We start from the raw sequence: 27,557 nt of genomic DNA, 5'->3' as shown, positions 1-27,557 counted from the left end.
GAGAACACCAAGGCCTTTGATGGAGTCCTCACTGTCTGATCTTTCAGATTGAGATGTGAGGGTGGTGAGCAGCTGTGGCTGCCCCTGGATCCCTGGCAGTGTCCAAGGCCACGCTGGACAGGGCTTGGAGCGCCCTGGGATGGTGGAAGTTGTCCCTGCCCATGGCAGGGGTGGAATGAGATGGGCTTTAAGATCCTGTCCAACCCAACCCACTCTGGGATTCTATGAAGTTTTAACTACCTGATCATTGCCTTTGAAAACTGTAAAAGCAACTGTTGAGGAGATGCACGAGGAAGGGGGGACCTAAGGGGTCAAGCTTGAAAGACACCCAGAAGTGCAGATCAATGCATCTCTGAAGAGATTCAAAAAACAGCTTTCCCTTGAAAACATTGAGAGGTGTAGTCTCATCAACATGCAGAACCTCTGCCCTCCTTTTCAAACAACAGCTTGCTGAGCTGCAAGAGATTGATGGTTATAACTTTTAATTTATGGATCACTGATGATCTGAGAAATAATATGGAGATGTAGGTGCCTGGTCTCCATTTCAGATGGCAACTTTTACTCCAACAGCAGAAATATGCGAGGTATTTTCCACCACTGTTCCAGGTGAGTGATGGTTACTGTTACCACACAAAACTGATTAAAGAGAAAAGTGGTCCAGGAAAAAATGACTACTAAAATTGCTGATTGAATTATGACCTAAGTTAACCTCCTTCATCTTTCTTATTCGCATTTGCTGATTTTCATGATTTTCTTTAATCTGAGCAATATTAAAGCACTGCTGCAGGACTCAAAAGGGGATATCCACAGCCTGTTTCTTTGTGGAGAGTTCATTTGACTATTTTCTCTGGAGCTCTGTCCAGCCTCCTTCATATTCACATGATGCTTTTGCAGAGTACCAGGGCAAGGGAATCACTCTCCAAACCACTGAGTCACCTGGAGTGTTCAGCTGTCTAACAAAAGTTCCTCTTTGACCTCTGCACTCCCTGAAACTGCTTCAGTTTGTTTTTGGAAAGAGATCCAACTTGAATGTGGGATTACTTTAAGGAATGCCAGTCTTACCTCCATCTGCAATATCCTGATCTATGGGGAGAAGAGCAAGGGCTTGAGAGCCTGCACTGCTGCACTGAACCAGGAGGAACAGCTGTGGAGTGAACAGCCCCAGACTTGGTGCTTTTCTTCTAAAAACACTGCCCTGGTCTCACTGTTAGGGGGTGGATTTCAGCAAATCCCATGAAAGGAAGTTTTAACACCCAAATATCATCCAATATTATTGAATTTGGGGCCAGAACTCCCATTTTTGATTCTCTACAATACAGGCCACCAGATGCACCCAACTGCACAACCTTTCTGTGCAGGAAGATGTTCCCAGCTGCTGAGAAATGGGAAGCAGCCAGAATGTAGGGAACCATCAAAGCTCACTGGTTTGGTTGTTTTCAGCCCCTGTGGGATCTTGAGCACCCATTCGCACATGAAAAATCTGCTGTTCCAGCTGCCACTGAAAGAGTAAATAAAGCCTGAATTTCTGGGTTTGCACTACAAATTCCAGGCATGTTCAGGTCCTTCTCCCCCTGTCAGCTCCATGACTGACCGTGCCCTTCCCACAAATATTGGACAGGGAAGCACGAAGAAGTTCTCCCTTGGCCAGAGGAGCAGCAGCTTCCAGCACCTCTCCCCACTGACATCATCTAGGCACTGAATGGTGACAGTGATAAAAAGTGCTCCAAAACAAGCACTGGCACCCTGATTCTGTGCAATGGGTTTAAACTTTTATTTTTTCCTCCTGGATTTCCATTTTGGTACATGAAGAGGTGGGAATGGAAGATTATTAAAGGGAAAGCTCATCACCATGAATATTTCTGTGGCAAACACAGGATCAGTTCTGCTCCACCACACAACCTCAGAAGTAAGGACACACCAACACCTCCTGGAGTGCCCAGGCTGGTGTGTGGGGAACTTCCCTCTACACTGGGAAGGGGAGATGTGTGTGCATGATGGGGATAACAGAGCATGTTCCACAGAAAACCCAAAAAAGAGAAGCTCTCTAAAAAGCTTTCCATCTTCCCCACCCAAAATGAATTTTATCTTTATCATCACTTGGCCATTGAAGCAGAGAGATTCAGCAAATCCAAGTGAGTAAGGAATTAAGGCAGACACAATCCCAGCCCCACAGGAGGCTGCCATGGGATTTAGCAGTGACCTTGGGATATCAGCTCTCTTCCCCAGAGCTCAGGGGTCTGGGAATCCCTCACAGCCCATATTTTCATTGCCTCCCAAAGGGGCTTGGCCATGCAATCCCTTCAAGCCACCCAAGTAGCCCAGGGGTGACATTTCCAGGGAAGACAGGAGTTCTGGGCTCTGCTGCTGAAGGCAGGCCACAAGGTGCAGCAGCTTTGCACAGGGAGTAGAAGAACATGAATATATTCATCACACATATCAATTTATCAATGAAATTGTATGTCTGGAGTATGATACATGAGTCATTCATTATTTCTGCCCTCCAGCCAACCTGACTGGGTCCCACTTTTATCTGCTCAGTGCAGGCAGTAGAAGAGCTGGCACTACACTGGGTGCAAAAACACACACACACACAAAAAGGAAAAATTCCCAGGGCAGAGGGTCTACAGGAGAGCAGGGATTCTGCCCCTGTCAGGTGTGCTGCATGAAGTCCTCTAACACACACATTTCTAGGTCACTTTAAACTGGGGGGAGCAGGGGACACCAGCCTGGGGGGCACTCAGGCTATGGGCACCCAGAAATACACCTGCAAAATATGGGATTCAGATGCTCCCAGGAAGCATCTGGGCAGAAGCCTGAATGCCACAGCATCACTGTAGATTTTAACAGCAGCAGCAACAATCACACAGAAAAATTTGGGCTGCTGGCACTGCTGCTTGCCTCCAGTCACCACCTTTAGCTGTGGTCACACACACACAGAGGCACACCCCGTGCCTTGTGCAGGCAGGAGTGGGAAGCGATTCTGGGGATCCAGAAATGGTGGTCTGGAAGGAGAACCCCCATGGTGGAGGCAGGAGGAAGCGGGAAGGGGAGGGCTCGCTGGTGTAATTTCGGGGTTGGTCCAGGATGATGTCATAGCACTGAGCAAGTGCCATGGCCAAACCGTGGGGACTTTCTAACGCTCCCCGTCCATCTGACCTCTAATACCAGCGGGCTGAAATATTTAACAGGACATTTCGTTTTCCCTCTGAAGGGCCATTTTTCACTGCTTTCCCTGGAAAAGGCTGCTCCCAGCCCGGGTGGATGCGGGGTGGGGGAGGAGGCACACAACTAACTCTTCCGGCACACACCCCTTTCCCTACTACAAAGGCAGCCACAGCAATCACATTTGCAATAGTACAAATCTTGATGGATTCATCCCATCCCCCTCCCCTTTGTAAGCCCACAGCCCGCTGTAAGCCCTCTCTCTCTCTCTGTCCCTTATCGCAGCCCAGCAATCCTTCCAAAGAATCAGGCTGGAAAATGCAATCACGGTACAGTTGCTTGAAATAAATGAATGAATGAAATAAAAAAACCAGGCAGCAGCTCAGGGCGGGCAGCAGCGATCTTATTGTTCCCAAACCCATCTGCATCTGCATCTCCACGGCGTTCCAGCAGCTCTCACACACCTCACACACTCTCCATGCACATGCAGATAAATATATTAACAAAAGGGACAGGTGGGAAATGGAGGTGGGGGGGAATGAGATATTAACTTCACCCAGGAAGGTGGGCTATATCACACTGGAAATGCACCGAGAAATTAAACATATTTCACATTTATATCTCTCGCTCACACACACACACACACAGAGGTAAAATCTCTTTCAGTGCAATATCCAGTTGCTATGCCAACAGCACCAACAGCACGGAGGCGATGGCAGCGAGGGGCTGAGGAGCGGGGTGGGGTGGGATGGGGGCTCTTACCAAAGATGCTGATTTGATTGTGGCAAAGCGCTCTCGGTTCCGGTAGTGGAGGGCCTGATTCTGCACTGACTGGGTAGGCCGCACCTCAGGCCTGCGATCCCTGTGGCCCACCTCATCCCTTATAAATACATGATCCTGCAGAAATGGATAAAAACAAGGAGAAAGTCCGGCTGTGCTCTTCCCGCGGCGGCTGCCTCTCTCTCACCCCTCTGTCTGCACAAGCGCGGCTGTAGGAGAGGCATAGTTCAGCTCTGCTTAGCCCCGGCAGCTCCCACCGTACAAAATGAATAAGCAACACATTGCAGCTCAGCTCGGCGCGTCAGCTGATCGCGAGCAGGATGCCTCCGAATCCCTGGATCGGGCTGCCTTTTTTTTTTTTAATCTCCTTTTTTTTTTTTTTTTTTTTAAACCTCCAGTATTACATATGTGCCAGAAAAAAGCGAGCCGGGAGCAGGAAGCAGAGCGGGGCGATCGGAGTCCTCGGGAAGGTCGGGTTCAAGCACTGCAAGCCAGCGATCCTGGTGAAAACGTGATTCCCATGTCTAGGCACGGAGATCCTGTTCCCTTTTAACACCACAGCAGCATCCTGCCTCATTCCCTTTGCCGAGCGCTGTGTCCTCGATAGGGTTTCTTTGTCCCTCGTTTGCTATCTGCTGTGGGGGACCAGCATCCTGGCTAAATCCACGGCAGGCTGGAGAGGACCAGGAAAGCCTCCGTGACCACTCAGGGATCCTGCTTTCCAGTCATGATCCTGCACAGTTCTAGCACTTTCTCTCCACAGCCCACAAAGGATTTTTTTTTTTTTTTCTTTTTAAAGCAACAGCTCCCAGGTTTTAGCAGGAATGGTTCCCGGTGCAGCTTCCCTCCTGCTCCCTGGCAAGGCTCTGCCAGGAGCGGCTGTGCCCTTCCCAAACAGCCCGGGCAAATTTGGGAGTGGAACAAAGCTCCAGGAGAAACCCTCCTCAGAAAGGCCAGCAAAAAACCCACGCCACCACGATTTTCCCAATGGGAATGGTGATTGCCAACAGTCAGCACACCTGCAGGCTGCACCCCGGGCACGGAGCAGCCTTCGGACACCCGGCACACCCCGCTCCTGCCCGGCCACACTGGCACCCACCACAGGGTCATGACTCCCATCCTCAACCTCCAGCTCCTAAATCCTCGCAGGAAGACTGAGATTCTTCCTGAATTAAATCAAGTTTCCAGTTCTTTGGGGCGCAAAATAAAGGCTGCCAGTGCCTAGAAAGCCCTTGCAGGGAAGAGGCTGCCTCCATGCGCAGGAGCAGATTTGCCACCCTGCCATGGCCCAGCAGACACCAGGAAGGTCAGAGAGCCCCACAGGGAGAATCCATGGAATGGTGTCTCCATCAGGACACTGCTGTCACCCCCGTGCTCCTTTCCCACCCCACAGACACCTGGTTTTCCCCTCTGCTGGCCTCCATTTCCAGCTGCTTCTCACCCACATCCACACACACTCAGCCCTTTTCAATAGGATTCTGGAAATGAGTTCAAGCAAAAGCAAATTAGGTGCAAAAATGCTGATATTAAGAGCTGAACACCACACTGAAAGTGCTTTAACCCCAAAACCTTTCCTTATCCTTCCTTTTGAGCACTCCCAGTCCATGCTCACCTTTCCCTTGCCTTTGCTCAGTGCCCAAGGCCACCACAGAGCCAAGCCTGCACCAGCTCCTCTACACCCACACAAGGGACACAGAATGAGCCAAAACAGCTAAAAAGGACAGTCCTCCACAGAAATACAGAGTGTCACAGAGTGCAGCTTCATTTTATATTGGTCATCCTTATACTGGGTATTTGTGGCACTGTCTGACAGGAAAGGCAGTGAGACCACAAGAGAAATCACTGAAAATTGGACTGGTCTCAGATTTCCAACTCGTGCACGTTGGTGTGACGGGCAGAGCTCTTGGACTTGCCAACATTCCTGAGAAAGGCACATGCGAGGCTCTAGAACAGCCATCCCCAGAAGATACTGATTAAACATCTGAAGTCCAACAGCATCTCTCAGTTTAATCTGACTCTCAGCCTCACCAGAGGGATCCCAAACCCTGTAGTGAAGATCTGCCCCAAACTCACCCACCTGAACCCCAAAGGGAACAACAGCACACAGGAGCCACCAGTGCTGTACTCCAGCCATGAAACGGAGGTGGGGACAGGACAAATGTCACCCCTGGTCACACACAGAGCCTGCAGCAGCACCTGTGAGTGCACAGGGTTCCCAAAGCCTGCTAAGCAATACCCCAATCCCTGCATCATCTTCCTTCTCTCCATTATGTTGGTATGGCAAATATCCAGAGAAGCTGCAAATCACTGAAAAAACCCCCAACTTTTAAAATGGGCATTCAGACTTTCCAGAATGCTCCAAAACACCACCTAAAATAACAAGTATAAGTTGCAATTGCTCTTTATGCTGGAAAATTAATCTGTTATTTACTTTTTGTTATCCAAGAGGTGGCTTTTTAGAGGGCAGAGTGTCACCCTGGCCTTGTTTTATGGGATCTCTGGTTACCTCAGTGCACATGAGAAGCTCAGAGCAGAATTAAATTGCCCTTCAGGAATGTGAATTAACCACATTCTGCATTTCAAACTCAGCTGGGCAAGGAATGGGAAAATTCCTTTGCAACTGAGCAAGCCAAAGAACCAATTTCAAGGGAACAAAAAAACTCAGCTGGTAAGAGAAATAAATCTATGAGTAGCCACATCTCCATCAGCCTTCCTCAGATGAGGGGACTGATGGCAAAGACAAACATCTCCCTACAAACCCAGAGAAACAGAATTTTGCTGCTTTAAAATAAAATTCTTCTTCTCTCAAAATCTTGCTAAGAGACTGCAGTCATAACTGTTGGCACAGATAAGGAAATTTTGTTTCCAACTTTCAGCTTCAGATGTGTGGGAAACAAAGACCCAAAATTGGCATCTCAGCTCATGGCACCCAATAAATAAAATCTGACTGAAGGCATCCCAGAAACTCACCAAGTTTGGGTCAGGGGACCTCTCAGCCCCAAATCTGCATTTCAAACCCTGGTTTGTTTTTAAAGTAATGTATCTTCTATATACACTTTGTTTTCCCATCTGTTTTCTGTGGTTTTCTTGCAATATTTACCTTAAGGATGCAACTTTAGGCATGCTCAGCTCACAACTCACTCATTAAAATCCTCTTCTTCAGGGACAACAATCCAGAATTTTCAACTTCCTACTCAAGGAATAATTTGTTCTTCTGACTTACCATCCACATAAACAGTTTTCAGGTGACACTGCCAGGACAAAACCATTCTCAAATATTCCCACAGCATTATCTGAGCAGAGCTGGTGGAGCTTCCAGTGGTGCTCCCAGCTGGATCTGTATGGCTGCTCCTGGTGAACTGTCTGAGCACAATGAGTTTGTGTCAAACCACGAGCTCAAAATCCAACACAGAGAGGATTTTGCTCTGAGTCCCATCCCAGTTCTATCACACACTGTCTTTTCATCCTTCTCCTCACTGAAAAAAAGGCCTTTAGCATCCAAATTCTGCCCAGCCCAGAGCTGGGACACCTCCACCTTCTCAGGAGGAACACTCCCTTTCCCGCTTGGGGTTTTTTGCTATGCACACCAAGTAAAACCTCCATGGACACAGGAGGAGTCATTAACTGCTGCCAGTCTCCTAGACAAACAGGAAAGGCAATTTCCAAGCCCCACTAAGGACTTCCATGGAATTGCAGCAAACCCCTGCTTTCTAGGAATTTAAAGAGCAAGGAAAACAATAGTGTGGCACCATTTGTCTTAATACACTACTTTAAGTGCCTTGATAATCAACAGGGAGGTTTAAGCTCTGTCCATGCACAAAATTCCCCACAGATGCTGAAATTAATTGGAGCAGCAACAGGAGATGTGCACAGGTTAATTCACAGGATCTGGGAAGTCACTCAAGTTGCAGCAGTTATTGTAAATGTACTTTATTATTGCACACATTGGGTGAGAACTTGGGATGATCAACTATAAAGATCCTCCTTTCCATCTTCTTGTTATAAACCAGATCTTAATCACAAGTTTTCCCTGACATTTTACTGCCCAAGTTTCAGAAAGCACTGATGGTTTTAAGATTGAAGCAAGAAACAGCAACAGCTGAGTACTGCAGTTGAAAAAAACCAATATTGTACTGGCTTTTTGTTTAGATTAAAAGATTACAACACCTTATTATTATAGTTTTGCAGAAATAAAATAATAAAAAATTCATTGAGGACAATGAAATAATATTTCTGGGAAGCCACCTGTGCCCACACTGCCGTTTACCAGCAGCTGAACAAATAGGTGACAAAACATCTCTGATGCATCAGCTGATGCCTATACTCACTTTATTGTTTTACTATGGGAGCCAAAAATCTTTACCCTCATTTTTAAGATGAATTAACTGATATTTATCTGATTTTAAAATCTGGTTTATGTGTCTTTGAAGCACAGTGTATTTGGAGTTTTACTCCCTGCCCCATTTTGTCATTTTTTGGGGCTCCCAGGTACAATTGGGTTTGATCAGAGCTGTCACTGACCCTTCAGCTCTCAACCTGTGCAGCTGAACAGCTCCTGAAGGGAGATGGATGTGAGAATGTGTATCCATAGGCAAGATGCCCCTTGCATGGAGTAGCAGACTTATTTAACTGTATTCAGAAGAAAGTTCTTACACTGGACATAGTGAGATGTACATGGAGGAGCTCACCAACCTGCAAAAGGACAAGGAAAACTCTCATCCAAGCCAGACATCTGAATTTCCTGAAAAGAATATGCTGGTGATTAAGGTGTCCTCCTGAGGGAGCAGGGTTTGATCCCAAGGATGGGCTTCATTCTTTTTCCTCCCAGGAGTTCAGGACACAGCTATAAACTAAATAACACAAAAAGCTCCACATTCAATTATGGCTTGTTATTTTTTTAGTATTTTATTCCTGTCTGGTGATTTTTCTTCCAGCCTAACAGGTGTACTCTGACAGGTGGGAGTCACCTTTTTTCTAAGCACAAGATGAAAACCATGGAGCTCTGCTGTGCTGTGGAAGGGGTTGTTTTCCACAGAGGATTCATCCCAAGTGCAGCAAACCCCAAGCACCTTGGCTGCCATGGACTAGCATAGCCAGTGACAATTAACCAGATCAGAACAGGTCATTTCACTTACCCTGTGACCACAAAACATTTTTGGAAGTTACAGCCAACTAGCAGCTGTTAAAAAAAAGAAAGAAAATGAGTTGTTTACAAGTGCTTTTACTCCATCAGCCTCTTCCCTAAGCCTCTGCCTCAGGGTAGGTCACAGGACAAGCCAGGAGTGCTCCTCAGGTGCCTGAGGCTTCTCCCAGCCCAGCAGCACCCAGGGATGGGCTGCTCCTGCTCTCCAAGGCCAGCCCAGCCTGCCTCTCCACACCAGGCAGCAGCTGCAAGCGCTGAAGGCTGAGAACTGCATCTCACACCACCACAGACTCCTCCAGCCTACATTTTACCTGCATGTGACATTCTGGGGCTGTGGCCCAAAACACCAGAAGGGCTCTGACTTTTTAGAGCTCTGAGCTATAGAAAATATCAACACTCCAAGCCATTTTGCCTTCTTGGACCCTTTCCACAATCTGGAGGTTGTTCATTAACACATTTGTGGAATGCCACAATTTTATACAACAGTTTGACTTCATCCATGTCAAAACCATCTCATATGTGACCCTACACCCACAAAATGCTGCTTTATGTTCATCAGTATTTTATTTTTAGCCTTTAATGGCTGATTAAATGCAAAGTAAGAGCTTAAATTAAACTTGAACCCCAGGTTCTTCCCATTGTGTTTGTGAGGGGCTCCAGAGTGACACCCAAAACTCAGCTTCATCCCAGGTTCCAGAAATGCAGTTAAAGCACAAAGACAAACTGAAATCTTGGCAGAACAAAGAACTTTACCTTGAAAATAAACTGGGATGTATGTGGATATAAACCCCCCTGAAATGTCAGGCTGCAATTTTAGTCTCTTCACATATATTAATACACATGTGAAGCAGTTTTCCATTTAAAATTGCATTCCCCAAAGTAACAAAGAATTAAAAAATAGTGTACTAAATTAAAACAGTATATTTGCAGAGTGGAATATGTCCTGCTACACAGAGTCCAAATCTGCTTTATGAATTACATACAGCAGAAGGGAACATTTTCCAATGGAGAAGGAATCTACTCCAAGGACCAGCAGTCCTAGCCAATCCTTAGCTGTTTTGTGAAGACCATCAGTGCACACCTGGGCTTTCTGCTCCCAAAATTACCCTAAAACTCCTGTGTTAAGTCATGTAGAGGTGATTTCTTTTATAATACTTCAGTTACAAGTGTGCAAGACACCCTGGGTTTTTTCAAACCACATAAAAACTTCCATGTGGTGTCCTGTTTGTGCACCCTACACACAAGTCTAGGAGGACTGAATTTACAGCATCAGAAATGCTGTATTTATACTTTACAAGTGTCATACAACCATTATAAAACACAGTACTAGTCTTAAAACAAGCAGGAACTCTACTCCTTTCACAAATGCCATTTATGTCTAGAGGGAGCAGCTCATGTTTTGTTTTTATCAAATATAAAAACTCTGAGCAGTGATTATAACATATGAATTCTGTGTAAATCAGTCCCTCAAACTTCTATTTTAATGCACAAGTAAATATGGCTATTTAACAACGTGAAATTAAAGTTAACACACATTTTGAAGGCCTACATAAAATAAGAAAGAGCTCAAATCATAACCACCAAGACATCCATCAGTGGTGCTGCTCCTCATTCAGGACAGTTCCATGGGCTGGCATCTGGTACCTAAAATCTTATTTTCACCTTTCTGAATAAACAATCTTTTCTAAAGATGCTGTCAAGTGTCTTTAGGAAAGAAGCAAACCCCTAAAACCTTCGCAACTTCTCTGCCAGTATCTTTAAATATGAAAGACCGTATTTTGTTGAAGACAAAATTTTGCAATAGTTCTTAATATTCAATGACACAAACCCTGCACTTCAGGAGGAAAAAACTGCTTACAAATATTTAGTTAGTTACAACCAAGCCTTACTGTGACCTTACAAAGAAGAAATTCATACTTTCCATGCTGCTGCAATGTTCTAGCTCCTCTGGCAAAAAGCAAATGTACACTTTGAAGTTCCTTGCAAACGAAACCAACACAGCCAACCTACATTTTGCTGCCCACTAGCAAATGACACTGCTTAGGCCAAGCCAAAACTGTTTTAGTCAGACAAACAGTGGAGATGAGGTGCTGGCTTACAGCTAGACAACCTTAGCTCGAGATCCAGCCCTAGGAAAAGGAAAGGCATCAGATCACAGCATGCAGCAAAGCAGCAGGAGGGCATCGAGTGGGACCTGACTCCAGACGCACCTCGTGGGAAGGGTCCAAAGCTCTGCACACTTCCACTCCTCACAAGGGAAATCCAAGTGCAGGCAGGTTTGAACCACACACTGTGCCTGGCAGAGGGTTAGCTTGGCTGCCAGGACCAACACAGAGCACAGCACAGGCATTCCCAAGGAAACAAGCATGTCCCAAGCAGAGGAAGAGGTGCACATGCAGGGCTGGGCATGCGGGGAGCCTGGGTGACCCTGCCTGGGCACTGACAGCTCCTGGAGTAGCAACCTCTTTTCATGGGCAGAGGTTCTTTAGATGCTTTTGAAGACAAAAACCCCACAGAACTTGACTGTGGCAAGCCCGGCAGCAGCTCCTGCTCTCAGCACAGAGCAGCAGGGCACACGTACCTTCTTGTGAACAACGGAGGAGGTGGAATTAATGGTGCTCTCGTCACTATGCATCATGACCAGCTCAGGGCTGCTCTCATCCAGGACCTCCTGCATGCTGCTCACACTGCTGCTCTGGCTGCCTGTGCTCACAGACATGCTGGGGATGGAATGGTTGCTGCCCAGACTGTCCATCTTCCTACTCAGGTTTGATCCATGCTCACTGTCCTATAAAACAAGGGGCATCAGTTACAGATCCTGCAGGAGATCTCCTGCCCAGCACGTGCCTGCAACGCCCGGAGTTTGTTTTAAAGGTGACTCTGCAGGCTTCAAGGGTCTTTGGGCATTATTTTGCCAACTGGACATCTCAAAGGGCTGTTTGGGTTCTGGAATGCTCCATATCAGGCAGGCAGCCCCTGCCTTTTTCCCTGCAATCTGATCACATCAGGTTTCAAGCCAATTTTCCCCCCACATATCCTTAAGTCTGGGCATGGCTCTTGGCTTGATAGGAGACATCCAGGAATACTGGATGGCTGGTGGAAGGAGCCTCATAATTAAGAGAAATTATCCAAGTTTGAACTAAAACAATGCTTCAAGTCAGGATCTGCTATAACACATTTCCTGAATCAAAAATATGTAAGATAATGAATCTACTTATTATTTTATATATTCTACATGGTGTAGAGGTTTTAGCCTCCATGTCCCAAGCAGTCAGCAATTCCATTTTATCAAGCTAAAAACCCCTTGAACCTTGTGTTTACAGCCAAAATAAAGATGAGTGAAGAATCTTAGCAGCTGACTCAGATGAGCCTGCATTATTATAGGGGTTAAAACTTGGATATACATAAATAAAGATTCCTCATACAAAAGGTATTTTTGATTCTACAGCCAAGTATCAGGAGTTAGCAGCCTTTTTCTCCTTCCATACCCATGGCAGTACCGTAATGCCAGAGTATGCACTTAGTCTGGACTGATTGAGAGAATTTATGGAGTCCTTGGTAATTAACTAGTGGCACCAAAGAGGCTCATAAGGAGCTCACAGTACAGAGGACAGAACTCTGTACATCCTTCAGCTCCTGGGGTGAAGCAGCCTTGACTCACTAAAAGGAGCAGCCTGCTGCTGCATCCAGTTTTCCCTGGCCTCTGAAGGGAGCTTGGGGAGAATTCCATTACAAATCAATTAACAGGGAACTCATTTTGTTGGAGACCGACAGAAAGATAAAATTGAGACTTGACAGATTTGCCTTTGATTGTGTGATTATTTTTGAAGCAATCAGCAGATCATTCAGAGCCTGCGTGAGAGCACTTAAAATCCAGAATAATACTATTTTACAGAGAACATAGGCACAGGGGAATGAAAATATTTTCAAGATGCTTATGTAGAGTTGCAGAAGAAATCACATAATGAAGGATCTGAGGCTGTGTCACTAATGAATGTTCATGCAGGAAGGACAGAGATGAGATTGCATATGCAACCTTAGCACTGCCTTCCTGACTTCAACTTTCACCTTCTTGGGAGGGCTCTGAGGAAAGCATTAGTAATATTTCGCATGTTAAAGATTTTTAAGGCTCATCTTCCACCTCAGAAAGCCCAAGGTAGAAGAAGGAAGTGCCTGGTGGCATTTCCAGTGGGGCAGGTTTGTCCCCAGCTCAGCAGGAACTGCAGCACGCGCTGGGTCTGCTCTCCCTGCCCAGTTAGTGACACACACGAGCAGTGACACCTCCTGTGCTGGGACAGGGCTCAGGGGTCAGTGCAGGGCATGCTGTGCACATGCAGAGTGTCAGCTGCATCCCTGCCCTCCCTGCAGACACAACAGCTCTCCTCCCTGCTCTCCTCAGGAGTGGGGACAGGAGGAACAGCAGACACACCTTGGATCCAAACACCACCAGGTGTTTCCTGTTGGACTGCAAGTGCTCAACAGCCAAGTGGGAAACCATTCCCTGGCACTCTGCTGACAGCTTGTCACACGAGGGGAGAGAAACTGGGAGGTTTCAGGGCACAAGTCTGACAATCCCCCAGTCCCCAGCTAAGCTCCATCTCTGGAAGCTGGAGGGGACCTTCAATCACAGCAGTTGCTGCTCTTGCTCCTTTGGGGCAGCTTCCCAAAGTGCCAGTCCCTCCTCCTGCAGCTCCACCTGAGACCCATGTGCCATTTCTTTAACCAGTTCAGCTTTCAAAGAGCATTTGACACCCCCCAACCTCAAACCCTGAATATCCTCTGAGCTTGGGCACCTTGCTGTGTGTTATTGGCTCACTCCACTGCAGCAAAGGAACACAGACATCAATTTGTCTGTCAGTGTTTTTCATTGAGAAGCAGCCATGGATTTATTTATGCATTGTGCCTGCACCAAGTGACATTAATTTCCATCTAAGCTCATCAATTGAAAAATGACTGGGTTCCTTCTCTCATCCACAGTTAGGGTCAATTATCATACACTTATTAAGTGGGTTGTTTATTACAAGATTTAAACTGAAGCTGCATTTTAGGTCTTTAACCTTTTTCTTCCTTAACATTAAAGAATTTTTAAAAAATACGTCTTTCTAATTCAGTGATTTGCTTCTCAGCTCATGAGAGGCCAATTATTTTACAGTAAAGTTATGGTAATTGAAAAAATATTAACATTAATGGAGTTGTTTTGACTGTGCAGATGAGAAAGAAAAGCTTGGGCTGTCAAAGACCCTCCTCCACACAGGCTGGGAGCCACTTCTCACAGAGAACTTCCCTCAGAATGAGTTTCTTCCCTAAGGCTTCCAGAAGAAAGGGCAGCACTGGAAATAATCCAAAGTTCCACATGTACAGTAATTGGCAGCTTTAACACTGAGCAAGGACTACTTTCACTCATTATCCTCTCCTGCTGTCTCTCTGCTGATCCAGATGAGATTCCAACAACATTCCTCACCTAGGCTGGGCTTATTCTGCCACCCTAAGGACAGGAACACCTCCCTGGCCCTGAAAGGACTTGTAACAGCGTGAATGGGATGACAAACCATCACCAGTACCTCCTCCTCCTCTTGGGACTCGTTCAGGGGGCCATTCCGTTTATCCTGGAAGAGGATTTTCTTCATTTTCCGGTACTGCAGGTTGTCCAGCTCCCTCACTGCATCCTTGGTCCTCTGGATCAGGTCTAGGAGCACCCTGGGCGGCCGCTCCCGGCGGACAAAATCGTGCTGGGTTAAAGGAGACAGACAGAACAGCTCACTGCACACTCTGGGGTTCAACTGGCACCATGGGGGACTTGTCAGACCCCTGAAGGGACACCGCCCATTCTTGCAATTTATCTGTTCATATTCAGTAACAGGCAATAGCCTTTCTCAAAGGCTCCACACACACTGAGCTCGTGCTGGGGTCAGGTTTTCTGAGCTCTCCAGGCTACACAGATGACTTGTCCCTCCCTGAGTAGGTACACTCAAAACACACAAGGTGGCACTTCAAACCTTGGAGGCACAGGAATGAACAAAATGCATCCAGAACAAACAAGAATCAACCTGCAAAGATTTATCCTGCACCCATTATTCCAATTCACACATAAAAACAGCAAGGAGACCACAAAGTTTTTTTATACCTAAAGCTTTTGTAGCCAGAGCTGAAATCAAATCAGGCTCTTGCCAACTCCTGCACAGGTTTTAAATGCAGGCTTAATAAATTCTTTAATGGTATTTAGGAACATGATTAAAGCTTCTTCTGTGATTTACCAAATACATTTTCCTGCACTGTACAGCTGGCAGTGGATATAAAAGTCTCCAGCTTTCCCATTTAACCTTGGCTAAAGCAGACAACCTGAGTGAACACTTGCCAACACTTTTATGGGATCCCTACAGCAGGGTGTGCTGCTTCCCAAGGGGGATGGCTTTAGAGCACAAACATCCTCTGCATGCTTGTAGAGAAACAGTGAAAACAGAAAAACTGGCAATGGAAAAAAAAATTGGGTGAAAAAGAGTTGTTCTCTACTGCACATTGCAAATGCCACAAGGGGCTTTGGTTGGAGCCTCAAGAGCTGGACCAAGCTGAAGGAAATTCTCAGGAGGGTCACCTCTGCCTGCTCGGCCTCCCAGCTCTCCTGTGGGCTCGCTCAGGAGTGAACTCATCCCCTGGAGCTGGAGTGAGCAGCTCATGGAGCCCCAGCCCACCCTAGACCAGGAGCCTTCAACAAAAGAGCTGAAAGGATGGGCTAATCATCTTTTAATGATTTGTAAATAAACAAGGAAAGCATCATGCCACAAGCTGATTTCTCATTTTTAATTGAATTCCAACTGTTGTGCATTTGAGTTTTGCTACTGGGGACAGCCAGTCATTTTAGTACCCAATTTTGCTTGTAGTGATGGTGTTTATTTTTGAATCAGAGCTAAAAGTTCTTAACATCATTTCACACAGAAACAAAATGAATCATTTCTGCTCCTCAATGCAGATAACCACCATTTATTTCTCTGTGAACAGTAACAATCTGCAGCTTATTTATGATTAGGAAAAAAAGGAACCCATTTTTATCTCACTGTAGATCATTTTTAGAAAGCAGAAAAGCATTTGGAGCCATGATCCTGAACCTAAATCCATTCTGTGTGTGCACTCAAATATTAAAATGAGACCATGTGAAAAGTGTAGGGCAGACATAAATAAAATATAAATACAAAATATAGAATATACAGGATTTCACACTCAGATCTCAGCTCTAATTGTTTGTACAGACTCCAACCTAAGGTACTCCTGAAATGACATCCTTCAATGAACTCAGCCTGTTCCTAGAGAGCAGCAAGGCTGCCAATCCCCAGCAATGAATCATTCCAAAACTCACAACATAAACCTATTAGCTGGTCAGGGTGCTACAAGTAGAACCAGGGAACAAAACACTGATTATTTGCCACAGCACAAATGTACCACAGGAAATAAAAAAAATACACCAGGTGCCAAAGGGAGCACAAACAGCTCCTTCATCATTTACCTGGAGAGGTCATTGGCAGCCAGAGGGAGAGCAGGGCTAATAATCAACTTTAAAGAAAGGCAATACTTAAAATCCAAAGCCTGATGGGAATGGGGCTGGACAGGATTTCACATCCCCCTACCTTCTAAGGGAAGGCTGCTCCTGAATTTCCCAAAAGCAAAGCCCTTGGAGCTGTAAGCAGTTCCTCTGCTTCCCAGGTAAACTCAACCCAAATGACTTCAGCTGGAGCTGATTCATGATTCACTGACAAACTCTACACACATCACTCAGGTCCCCCTCCTACAGGCTCTTGGCAATTAGGGACCTGTAAAAACCCCTTCCAAAATGATCCAGTTATTTCCAAAACGAGTTTAATTAATTGGGTTCAGCATAGAAACCATTAAAAGGATTTAAACAACTTTTGGGTCTGGTGGTTTCATTAGGGGAGGAAGTCAGCCTTGGCCTATCCCCTTAATGCTATTTTTAACTGCTAAGTGTGATGCATGAATGGAGGGGAAAAGAAAACCAGAAAAAAACAATGAAAGAGTGGATTTTTGTAATGGAAAATACATGTTCACCATGTTTACAATTATTTTGGTAGACAAACAGATTTCCCCCCACATTTCTGGAAAAGATTTGGTAAATTACCCGTAACAAATCTGTTGATGATGGCCTTTCCTGAGGTATTTTCTGTAAGCAGTAATCAACAAATCCCCTAAAGGAGTCTGACCTGCAAAATCAAAAAATGAAAAAAAAAAAATTAAAAATCTAAATTAAAAAAAGAAGCTCAGGATCTGGTATATATTCAAACTTATCAGTGCAAAGCAAAAAAAAAGTGTTGACTGATTTGTTCATAAGTTCTAAGGCAGAAAAAGTAACTGGGTTTTTCCAAATTCTAAGTTGAGCTCATAAATTCTTTCCCAATTTAAGGCTGTTGAAACAACATGGACACACAACTATCCCCAAGCACAAACTGAAAACCAAGTGAGAACTACATCTACCAGTCACTATTTTTGATTTTACTTCAACTGCTTAAAAACCAAGGACAGTGGAATTATTGGGAACTCCAGAAATGCACTCACTGATCTCTGGGAGGTTACAGAGGGAACCCTGCCTCAATGCTCAGTTCAACACTTGAGGCTTCATTTGAGGTTTTATCCCAGCTGGAAAGAAGGAAACTGATTTTTCTGGTGGCACTGGACTCAAAAGGAGCACAAAAGGCACCTTGGTGACTCCAGGAGAGCAAACAGGGCAGAGTAAACAAGAGCTTGCAATCCAGAGCACTGATGTGGTGCTGTGTTTATCCACAGCTGTCTCTGCTCTGCACTGCAAATCCTGCACAGAACGTGGGGACCACACTGCAGGCAGCAGAGCAAGCTCCTGGAACCTTGAAAAATGGGCAAAACAGAGAGGATGAATTAAGGAAACTGGAGTGGTCTTACTACAATGATCAGCAATTAAACAGTTGTGCTGCTCAAACGCCCAGCAGAGAAATGGGGGAACTCCACACCTCCCCAGGAGCTTTTGTTTGAAGCCTTCTGTCAAGCATCACCCAACAGCAACACTCCAATCCTGGGAACTGGGAACCCACAGAACAACAAAGTGTTCTTGTATCCAAGCTCAGACTCTGGAACAAGCCTGGAGCACAGGGAGCATTCACTGGCCACAGAGCTCTGAGGGCTTCTGGAGTCCTCCACTGACAAAAATATCCAATTACCTCCACATGCTCCTCCCTTTCTCCACATTTCAGCTGCACAGCAGTGCTAACAACTCTTCTGCCAACAGGGATCTTTGGGAGCTGGAAACTTTCCTGATGCTCAGCCATAGCTGGTTTAATACATCTGAGAGTATTTTAATTCCTACAGCTACAGCTGTAGCTACACCCCAGAATTAACACCTCCACACTTAGACTGTAGAGAAGCCAGAGTGACAGAAGGTCAGAATTGAGCTAGCATACACAGGATCTGAGAACACACTGCAGCCAACATGTTCATTGTCAGGCTTGAAATGTGCAGTGTCACAGGGCATTTTCAGGGAAATAAACAACAAAAATCAGCTGTTAATGGTTCTCTTACCATTCACTTGATTGTAACCTAGGGGAATCATTCTGGGCTATGTGATATAAGGCACTCATTGCATTCATGTTGAAAAGTGGAGGCTTCCTTTCAGCTGGAAAGAGAAAAGAACAGAAAGGTGTGATAAGGCTGTCTGGAAAGAAAGGAGAAATGCATGGAAGTATGAGCAGGGTATCACTGCTAAATCAACACCCAGTGCTGCTGTCATCACACTTAGGCCAATTATTTTAATATTCCAAGTTAGACCAGCACACCCACTCAAGGAAAGCTGCTGTGCACTTGGAAAGGGATGACAAAATCCAAAGAGTGCAGGATACAAATTATAAGGAAGAGTTTGCAGTAAATTTTACTTTAACTGCAATATCTCACACCTGATCTGCTGTGGCAAAATCAGCTGAAACTGAATAAAACTAATCTTAGGCACAGTTCAGGGCCAGGAAATGCTGTATCAGCCCCCACAGATGTTTGATGCACTGCTGGAACATGTGGATTACAGGAAAAAGTGGCTGCCTGCCTCATTTGTCACTGCAAGTGGGACAGGTTACCAAATTCACTTGCCAGATGTGCCATGAACCCCCTCTCACTGAAATCCTTCCCAGTCCTTGCACCCAGAGGGCACCTGGCCAGCAGCCCCTGACCTCTCAGGAGGGCAGAGCTCACAGTTCTGGGGAAGGCTGGTTCTCCCCAAGGCCAGTGGTGCCAGGATTTCTCAGTTCTTTCAGGCCAGAGCCTTTGCCATGCAGGCAAAGCACCACATCTGCTTTTCCTTAATCACTACTTCAGCTACACCAGGAATTAAGACATCAGCATTCAAAGAAAGCCAAGTGCTGCCCAGCAAGAGATTTCCTCCCACTGCTGCCTGACCTCGTGTTCACACAGGGAATCATGCAAAGTTTAAAAAAGTCTAATGCTTCTCAAAAGGGTATTTTTAAAGAAAGCAAATCCATCATCTTTGAGGTTCCTGAGTAAAAATCTCCACAGAAATGCTGGTACCAAGACTGTGTCTGCACAGTCTCTCCTGCTGCTGTGATTTAGTCCTTGAGAGGCTATGACACACCTGAACTCCACACAAACAAAAATCATTGGCCATGCACAACAACAGAAGCCTAAAACTTCCAACTCTGGCATTCTTTATGTCAAAATACAAACTGTGTCAGCATGCTGGCACATGAAATACAGCCATGTTAGTTAGTGGTTATCTACACCATCTCAGTTCTGGAGACAACATTTCTTCTGCACATCCCCCTCTTTGTTATCTCACACATTTCTGCTGATTAAACATTCACCAATGACACTGTCAGTGAACTCACCCACACAATAAGTTACTGATGTATTGCTGTTAAACAGAATCCGTATCAAGACTGATTTTTGAAAATAATCTACTCAGCACATGCAGTGTCAATATTCAAACTTGAAACACACACTTAGAGTCTGCTCTGTGTACCTGCCATCACATCCACCTCTGCTCCAGGCTCTGGGGATGTGTATCATTTGCCCTCTGAGGTGCAAACCCTTTTCTTCTCTCCCCACAAAGAACGTGTCCACGATGATTCATGGCACAAACTTTTCAGCTGAGATTGAAGATTTTTGTTTCAGAGAGCAGGGAAGTAAGAAGAATTGAAAATTAAATGTATGTCCCTTCTGACACACAACACTTAGGACACCAGTTCCCTTGGCACAACAGCTGGGACAACTTTCTCTGAGTGCAGCTTGGAAAACAGAGATGACAAACCATGGCTTCCTCTCACTCAAGAGCAAAATGCCCTGGCTCTCCAGGGAATAACTGAGCACACCAGACCAACATGAAAGCACAGGGCATTAGTGATCTGCCAGGAGAAAAAGATTTAACTCAGCTGTCAGGGTGCTCCAAGTCAGGCATTTTAAACGGGAGAACTAACGAGGAATAAGGATTGTCCCTTTTTGCAGGAGTTCCTAACACACTGAAGAGTTAATTACCCACCTCAGCTGTGTGCTCACTCACCTAACTCGATGCATGTGATCCCCAGAGACCAAACATCCACCTTCCCATCGTACTGCCCCTCGTCCATTGCAAGGATCACCTCTGGTGCCATCCTGCCAAGCACAGAGCAAAGGCTGTCAGGGGACACACAGGGACACTCCAGACACACCAGCTGAGCTGGCTCCATCCCCTTGAGCAGAGCCACAGAGCAGGACAGACAGCAGGGAGCTGAGGAACAGTGTGCTGGAATGAACAAGCACTGACCACAGCAGCCACTTGTCACAGGAGAGGGGAGAAGCAAAAGAGGAAAGGGGGGAGAAAAAAGAGGAAGGGGGGGAAGTGAAAGAGGAAAGAGGGGAGAAAAGAACAGGAAAGGGGGAAAGGGGAGAAAAAAGAGGAAAGGGGGGAGAAAAGAAGGGGAAAAGGGGGAGAGAAAAGAAGGGGGGAAAAGGGGAGAGAAAAGAATTAACCCAATCATCTTCCTGTTAGCAGAATGCACTGGCACATGGGAGACCCCCCTATTTCCAAAGGCATTGCAGCTGCAGGCTGACAGCAAGGGCTGGGAGAGCCCTAGAGGCACCCCTGGCACCCTCCCCCAGGCTGCCCCTTGGCACACCAGGAGCATTTCCAGCAGACAAATGCAGCCTGTGGGTGCAGCTGTGAATGGAACAGGGAAACTGGGAACAGTGGTGGTCCAGGATAAAGGGATGAAGTGGGGACAGAGAAGCAGCAGGCCCAGTCTGCAGAAATTCAGCCTCTTAAATTGTGTTCTTCCAAAAAAAGGCTTCCTGCCAAACGGCCTCATTCCAAGGCTGGGCCATGGTGACCTCCCAGCACTGCCTGGGGCCTCTGCCACAAAATCAGTGGAGCGTGGAGCTGTGCTGGTCCTCAGTGCTGGGAATGCCAAGGAACTCAGGTGACCCTTCAGCAATTCCTTCAAAACAGGATTGAAGTAGCTGTGTGACTTCCAGTCCGATGACAGGATCCCCTTTCTCCATGAATGCCTCAGTCCCATCACTGTGGTACGTGTGAGGTATTTTTAAGCCAATGGCACTGCAAGAGTGCAGCCATCTCCAAGCACTGCACAGCCTGAGGAAGGACAGACTTCCTGAAGACCTGGGCACAGGGATGTCAGGAAAACTCCTTGGCCAATGAAGATTTTATCCAGGTATTGTTACTGCATTGTGAAGCACTGGAAAGGGAAGAGAGCAGTTCTATAAAGGACTAAAGCACTGCAGGCTTCACTCACCAGTAAGGTGTTCCCACAAAAGAGTTGGCAGGGGAGACTATAGATGCAGACCCAAAATCAGCGAGTTTCACTTGACCTGGTTCTGTTAGAAGAATATTTCCGGCTTTAATATCCCTTTAACAGAGGAAAAAAAAAAAGAAGAAAAAGAAGTAATTCAGCATGATGCAAACTCTGGTGAGATGCCTTTGTCTGCGATTTGTAACGCTGGGGCAAAGACACAGAAAGGAATTCACTGACAGTGTTTCACAGCAAGCCTAGAGTAACCTCCACTCCCCCATCCCCTGGGCAGCACTGCTTCAAAAGTAATACTATGGAATATTTCATCCACAAGTGCTACACCCTGACACTTCTGCTGCAGGACAAGTGCTGAAGTCTTGTGTGTGCAAGAATGAACACCTCAAAAGTACAAAAGAGACAGCACAGGCTGTCCCCTTTGCTGTCACCTCCCCTGTCCAACAGCCAAAGGGATGGAGCACCTCTCCCACAAGAAAAGGCTGAGAGAACTGGAATTGTTCAGCCTGGAAAAAAGAAGGCTTCAGGGTGACCTAATTGTGGCCTTCCAGCACCTGAAGGGAGCCTACAAGATGGAGAGGGATTTATTTCCTATTTACAAGGGATGGAGGAACAGGACCCAAGGAATGGCTTCCCACTGACAGAGAGCAGGTTAGATGGGAAATTAGGAAGGAATTCTTCCCTGTAAGGGCACAGGTTGTCCAGAGAAGCTGTGGCTGCCCCTGGATCCCTGGAAGTCTCCAAGGCCAGGCTGGACAGCGCTTGGAGCCACCAGGGACAGTGGAAGGTGTCCCTGCCCATGGCAGGGGCGGCACTGGATGAACTTTAAAGCCCCTTCCAAACCAAACCATGCTGTGATTCTACACCACGGCTCAACAGCCACATCAGCTATCAGCAACCTATCTGCCAGCCTTGTGCCTGCAATTAAATAATTTTAAAAAAACAAAGAATTCCCTCTTTATCCAGCCCCGGCGCCACGCGCGATCGGCCGCGCGGGGGCTGCAGTGCCGCTCCCTCGCCACCAGGTGGCGCCCCCGCGCCAGGTCCCCGCGCGGGGCCGGACCCGCGGGACCGCCCCAAAAACCGCGTCCCCAGCCCCAAAAACCGCGTCCCCAGCCCCAAAAACCGCGTCCCCAGCCCCAAAAACCGCGTCCCCAGCCCCCAAATTCTGCCCCTTCTCCCTGAGCCTCGCCGTTCCCACTGGCAGAGGAAGTTCTCGCCGGGGCTGTGCGCTGCAGCAGGGCGCTGCTCCCCGCCCAGGCAGGGCTCACACTCCCTCCCGCCTGTCCCTTTCTGCCGCAGCTGCCACCAAAGCAGGGACGTGTCGCTGCTCCTCATTTCTGGGTGTGCAGATTGGCCTCCCCACCTCAGCAGGGAAAAGCTGGAATACCCTCTGGATGAAATCCAGGTCACAGAAGCACAGGATAGCTGGGGTTGGAAGGGACCTCTGGAGATCACCCAGTGCAAACCCCTGGAGCAGGTGACACAGGAACGTGGCCAGGTGGGACTGGAATGTCACCAGAGAGGGAAAATCCACACCCTCCCCGGGCAGCTGTTCCAGGGCTCTGCCACCTTCCATGGAAAAGTGCTTGGATTTCTCCTCAGGTAGTTTTATCCTTGACTTACACTTGCATCACCTAATTGTGATTCCATCACACCTCCGTGGCCTCCCTGCTACCAAAAACCAGACTGTGCAAAACCAATACAGTTTTACTCATTCACATGTAAATATGAAAAAATATCTACTCTTAGAAATATTCTAGCTCAGTGAGCTTCTATTTATTTGGCACATTTAGGGTGATATTCTTCTACTAGTGTTCAGTGCAATATTCCTGTGTAGCCTTTCTTACCAGGGCCTGCACTGAACAATTGCCAACAAGGCAGAGAAAATGTTGGTAGAATAACTTTTTCCAAGGTTGGTAGAATAAGTTTCCAAGCAGCTTTGAGACTCCAGGGAGCAGCAGATGGAAGGGCAGCAGCTCCAGCCTCACCTGTGGATCCTACAGTGGGAGTGCAGGTAGGCCAGCCCCTGCAAGGCACCGTGGGTGATGGCAGCAATCTCCACCTCCTGGAGTGGCTTCTTGTGAACTATGGGGGGAAAAAATCAAGAAAATAAAACAAATCAGAAGAAATAAATGGGATATTTTCCTGAGAAAGTGTTTTTTAAAGAAAGGAATCCCACCAATCTGCTACTAAGAGAAATTAGGGAGGAATTCTGCCTTGAGAGGGTTTTAAGGTCCCTCCAAACCCAAACTGTGATCTTGTGATCTTGGCCCCCAAGGAACACTGATTTTTGTAAACTTTGGCTTTGATTCCCTATTTTGACTTAGATTCCCCTATTTCTTTGCAGGTGCTGTTCCACTGTTGAGGTGACATCAACCTCCTCTTCCAAAACCCATCTGTAATTATTCCTGCACACTGCAAGGCAAGGACAAAGGTGATCTCTGCAGGATTTTATTATGGATATTCCAAAACCTAAAGAGGCAGCCTAAAGAGGCACAGATTACAGGAACATACCTGTACACTTTTACACCTTCATTTGACAAAATTAAAATGTGCATGCCAACTATCTGTAGCACTGGGAAAGCCTCCAATTGCTCCTAGAGAATGGAGCAGGACAACAGAGCACCTGTAATATCTGCAAAACTCCACTCCACTCCCATCAAATTCAGCTGGGGGGTACTTGCAAAAAGAAAATCCAAGATATACCAAACTTACCTTCTAACAAATCAGAAGCTGATCCTAAACAGTACTCCATAACCAACTGCAAAAAAAAGAGAACATCACGCCTTCAAGTATCTCTGGAATCACTTTGAAATTAGGAAACATCTTTACATTCCAAATTTAAATCACATGGTGGCTTTAACGCCCTGATTAAGGAAAAAAAAATGTAAGTAGTAGGTTTTGTTAGCTTTCCATCAGAAGATGCACAATTTGACTTTATTGTAGTACTGTTCAGCACAACCCCAAAGCCATTTCAGAGCCTGTGCTGAGGATTTGAGTGCTGCAGTGTGCATTTGCTCCACATGCCCCTCACTCACCCACGCCGTGTGCTCCTTCAGGTAACAGCCCTTGTACTCTATGGTGTTGGGGTGCTTCAGCTGCTGGAGAAACTTGACTTCTTTGATGATATCCTGCCATTTCTAATGAAAAAATAAAGCAAAAAGTATAAATACATTTCTCTTCTTAATCCTCTACACCCATTCATGCACACTGGAGGACAGTCTGAAAAGGGACCATAAAACTATTTTACAATATGAAGATGGAAAGTCAGTGTTGCAAAAGGACAGCTGTAAATCAGTTGTCTGGGTCCTTCCTGCACTGAGATACCCCCAAGATATATTTAATAGCTTGAGGACTGCCAAAATAATTTTCTTCCTCATTTTAACTGCAATACATTTCACTTAAATGCTGCTGCTTTGCAAACTGAAATGTTCAGTGGCTCAAAATTAGTAAGAAATTACAGAGAGTAGCAGTGAGCTGCTCACCTTCTGTAACACAGCACAGAACCACTGACATTTGGGAGAAAAAGCAAGGAAAAATGAGTTTAAACCACCCCTGTTTGCTCTTAACAAACAAACACACCCTGTACATCCACACACCAGTCCAAAGGATCAGTGGGTCCAAGTTCCGCACAAAAATAAGAGGAACCATTAACACACAACAACTGAAATGAGACTGAGATTAGCAGCTCTTGGCAATTTGATAGATTCTAAAGAATTTCAGAGGGATGTGCTCCAGTGGCCAGTGTGCTCTTACCACACTTCTTAAGAAAATTATTTCTGACACAAGCCCCATCCAGGCATTCTGAATCCCCACTGGCTTCCTTCAACCGAACTATTTCCCAAAATTTGCATAAACTCATTTTCTCTCTGCAAACCTCCACGATTCCCATGGAAGGGAGCAGCAGTTCCTGCATTAAAAGCTGTTCTGTTGGGGTCAAATCAGAGCTGCAGCTCATTCCACTGCTCACATTTCCACTGGAGCTGCCACAGCTCCTGAATGCACAATTGCCTTTTTTCCTCTCACCTCATTTGTTTGCTTTCCACTGTAGGACATCTTCTTGACTGCCACCACCTCATTAGTGTGGGAATTCGTAGCCTGGAGTAGGGAAAGAGAAACATTGAAAAAAGTAAGAAACAAATTGAAAAAAAGCTTCATTTTCCCCCTCTCCCCGTGGAGTGAGCTGTGCCTGTGGCAAATGCAGGCTTTTTTCTCCTATATCCTTGCAAGCTGCTGCACCTCAGAGACATCCTTCTCAGGATATGATTTACCACACAACTGTTAGGACACTTTTCCCTGATTTTATCTGGCCATATCCACTGTTCCTTCCTCAGACTTTGTGCTACTTCTCTACTGATATGTAAAAGGCCCAATATGCACCTACTGAGAAGCCTCAAAATACAGTTTTATTGGAATTACAGTAGAAACAGTTTCAGATGAACCTTCGGCAAAAATGTTTGCCAAAGAAACAAATAAAGAGGTGTATCAAAATCTCCATGATTTCATCCAAAAACTCCATACAACACTGACATTCTTAAATAGCTATTTCAATTTCCAGCTTCAAGAAGATGATTCAACCTGGAATTTGTCTAAATTAAAAAACTTTCCTTTCACTGCACTAGACCTTAGTTTTGTGATGAAGATTATGCAGCCATTAAAATTCTACTTTTCTGCAGCCTGAATGATGCAGGGATGGTAATTAGATGCTAAAAACCCAGGTTTGGAAAGATCTCTCCTTGCTTGGACTGGCACTGCCCTCATTTCTGCTTGTTAAGGGTAAAAAAAAGTCAAGCTTTTGGTCTTAAAACAGTTGCTGAAATCTCTGTACCTCCAACCATTTTTGGGACCAAAAAAATTAGTGACAGTTAAAAGCTTCAACTATAATAGGAGCTAAATGTGGTAAATCCTCCTTTCAAGTGATGTATTAACTAATGACATTTTTTGAGGCATGTGGGGACTTCAAAGAAAAACTGTGTTGAGTGAAGCAGAGGGGCACAGGAATTACTGAAGGGAGGTGACACAGGCCTCTCACAGCTCACACTCCTCAAACGAGGCAGAGAAAGCTGAAAATGAGTAACTCTGGGACAAGGCAAAGCCCTTCCCCACACTTGTCACCCTGATTCAGCACAGAGAAGATCAAGAGTGTTTTACTCAGATGTGTTTATGCTTTCTTTCTGCCTGTCCCATGAATTCCAAGCAGCTCCACCGTGCTGTCTGTCCTTTCAGCTGGGATTTGTCACTGAAGGACACACTGCCACCTTCCCAGAGCTGGGAGGGAAGTTCTGGCTGCACCAAGAGCTTGGGATGCTCCTGGCTGAGACAACTCCCGGGGTTCTGTGAGCACACCTGGGGAACAGCCATGTGCTGAAGCAGTTTTGGGCCTGCTTGAGATGATACCTTGAGAAATTATATTGTTATCCCTGAAAATACACATGAAATACTTAAAGATCCTCTCCTTACAACAGTTCCACCAACACCTCCATCACTTCACACAACTCCGAACTCCAGTAAATTGGAATGCTTAAAATAACTTATATTAGCTTATAAAATAAATGTGTCAGGGATCTTATCTTAATACTTTACTGTCTGATATTTAGAAACCCAGCTCCAGTGAACCTGATCCTCCTGAGTGGCTGACCATGGTTCCAAGCAGCTTTCATTTGGCTTTAACTGATTTTTTAAATATGGATTTTACT

At 45.9% G+C, this 27,557-nt stretch overlaps 1 protein-coding gene across 10 annotated transcripts in view; it reads right to left on the bottom strand.

The window, feature by feature from the left end:
* TAOK3 (TAO kinase 3) overlaps window positions 1-27,557 on the bottom strand; it is a 77,141-nt gene that overhangs the window by 13,200 nt on the left and 36,384 nt on the right. For 6 of the 10 annotated variants that reach the window (XM_041488737.1, XM_041488732.1, XM_041488733.1 and 3 more), the window contains exons 4-14: window positions 25,888-25,959; window positions 24,900-25,001; window positions 24,577-24,622; window positions 23,850-23,946; window positions 21,847-21,960; window positions 20,619-20,710; window positions 18,638-18,731; window positions 17,211-17,292; window positions 14,635-14,814; window positions 11,667-11,873; window positions 3,925-4,059 (exon numbers count right to left, since the gene is read on the bottom strand). In XM_041488737.1, coding sequence (XP_041344671.1) covers window positions 3,925-4,059; window positions 11,667-11,873; window positions 14,635-14,814; window positions 17,211-17,292; window positions 18,638-18,731; window positions 20,619-20,710; window positions 21,847-21,960; window positions 23,850-23,946; window positions 24,577-24,622; window positions 24,900-25,001; window positions 25,888-25,959 — 1,221 coding nt within the window. Of the gene's footprint in view, window positions 1-3,924; window positions 4,060-9,077; window positions 9,097-11,666; window positions 11,874-14,634; window positions 14,815-17,210; window positions 17,293-18,637; window positions 18,732-20,081; window positions 20,211-20,618; window positions 20,711-21,846; window positions 21,961-23,849; window positions 23,947-24,576; window positions 24,623-24,899; window positions 25,002-25,887; window positions 25,960-27,557 lie in introns of those variants that run through there. The other 4 variants (XM_041488738.1, XM_041488739.1, XM_041488740.1 and 1 more) reach the window with 4 other exon arrangements.

The sequence above is a fragment of the Pyrgilauda ruficollis genome, unplaced genomic scaffold (assembly GCF_017590135.1).
Source record: "Pyrgilauda ruficollis isolate IOZ18807 unplaced genomic scaffold, ASM1759013v1 scaffold9, whole genome shotgun sequence".
Taxonomy (NCBI): domain Eukaryota; kingdom Metazoa; phylum Chordata; class Aves; order Passeriformes; family Passeridae; genus Pyrgilauda; species Pyrgilauda ruficollis.
The sequence above is the reverse complement of the archived record's forward strand: the minus strand, read 5'-3'. Positions and strand labels throughout refer to the sequence as shown.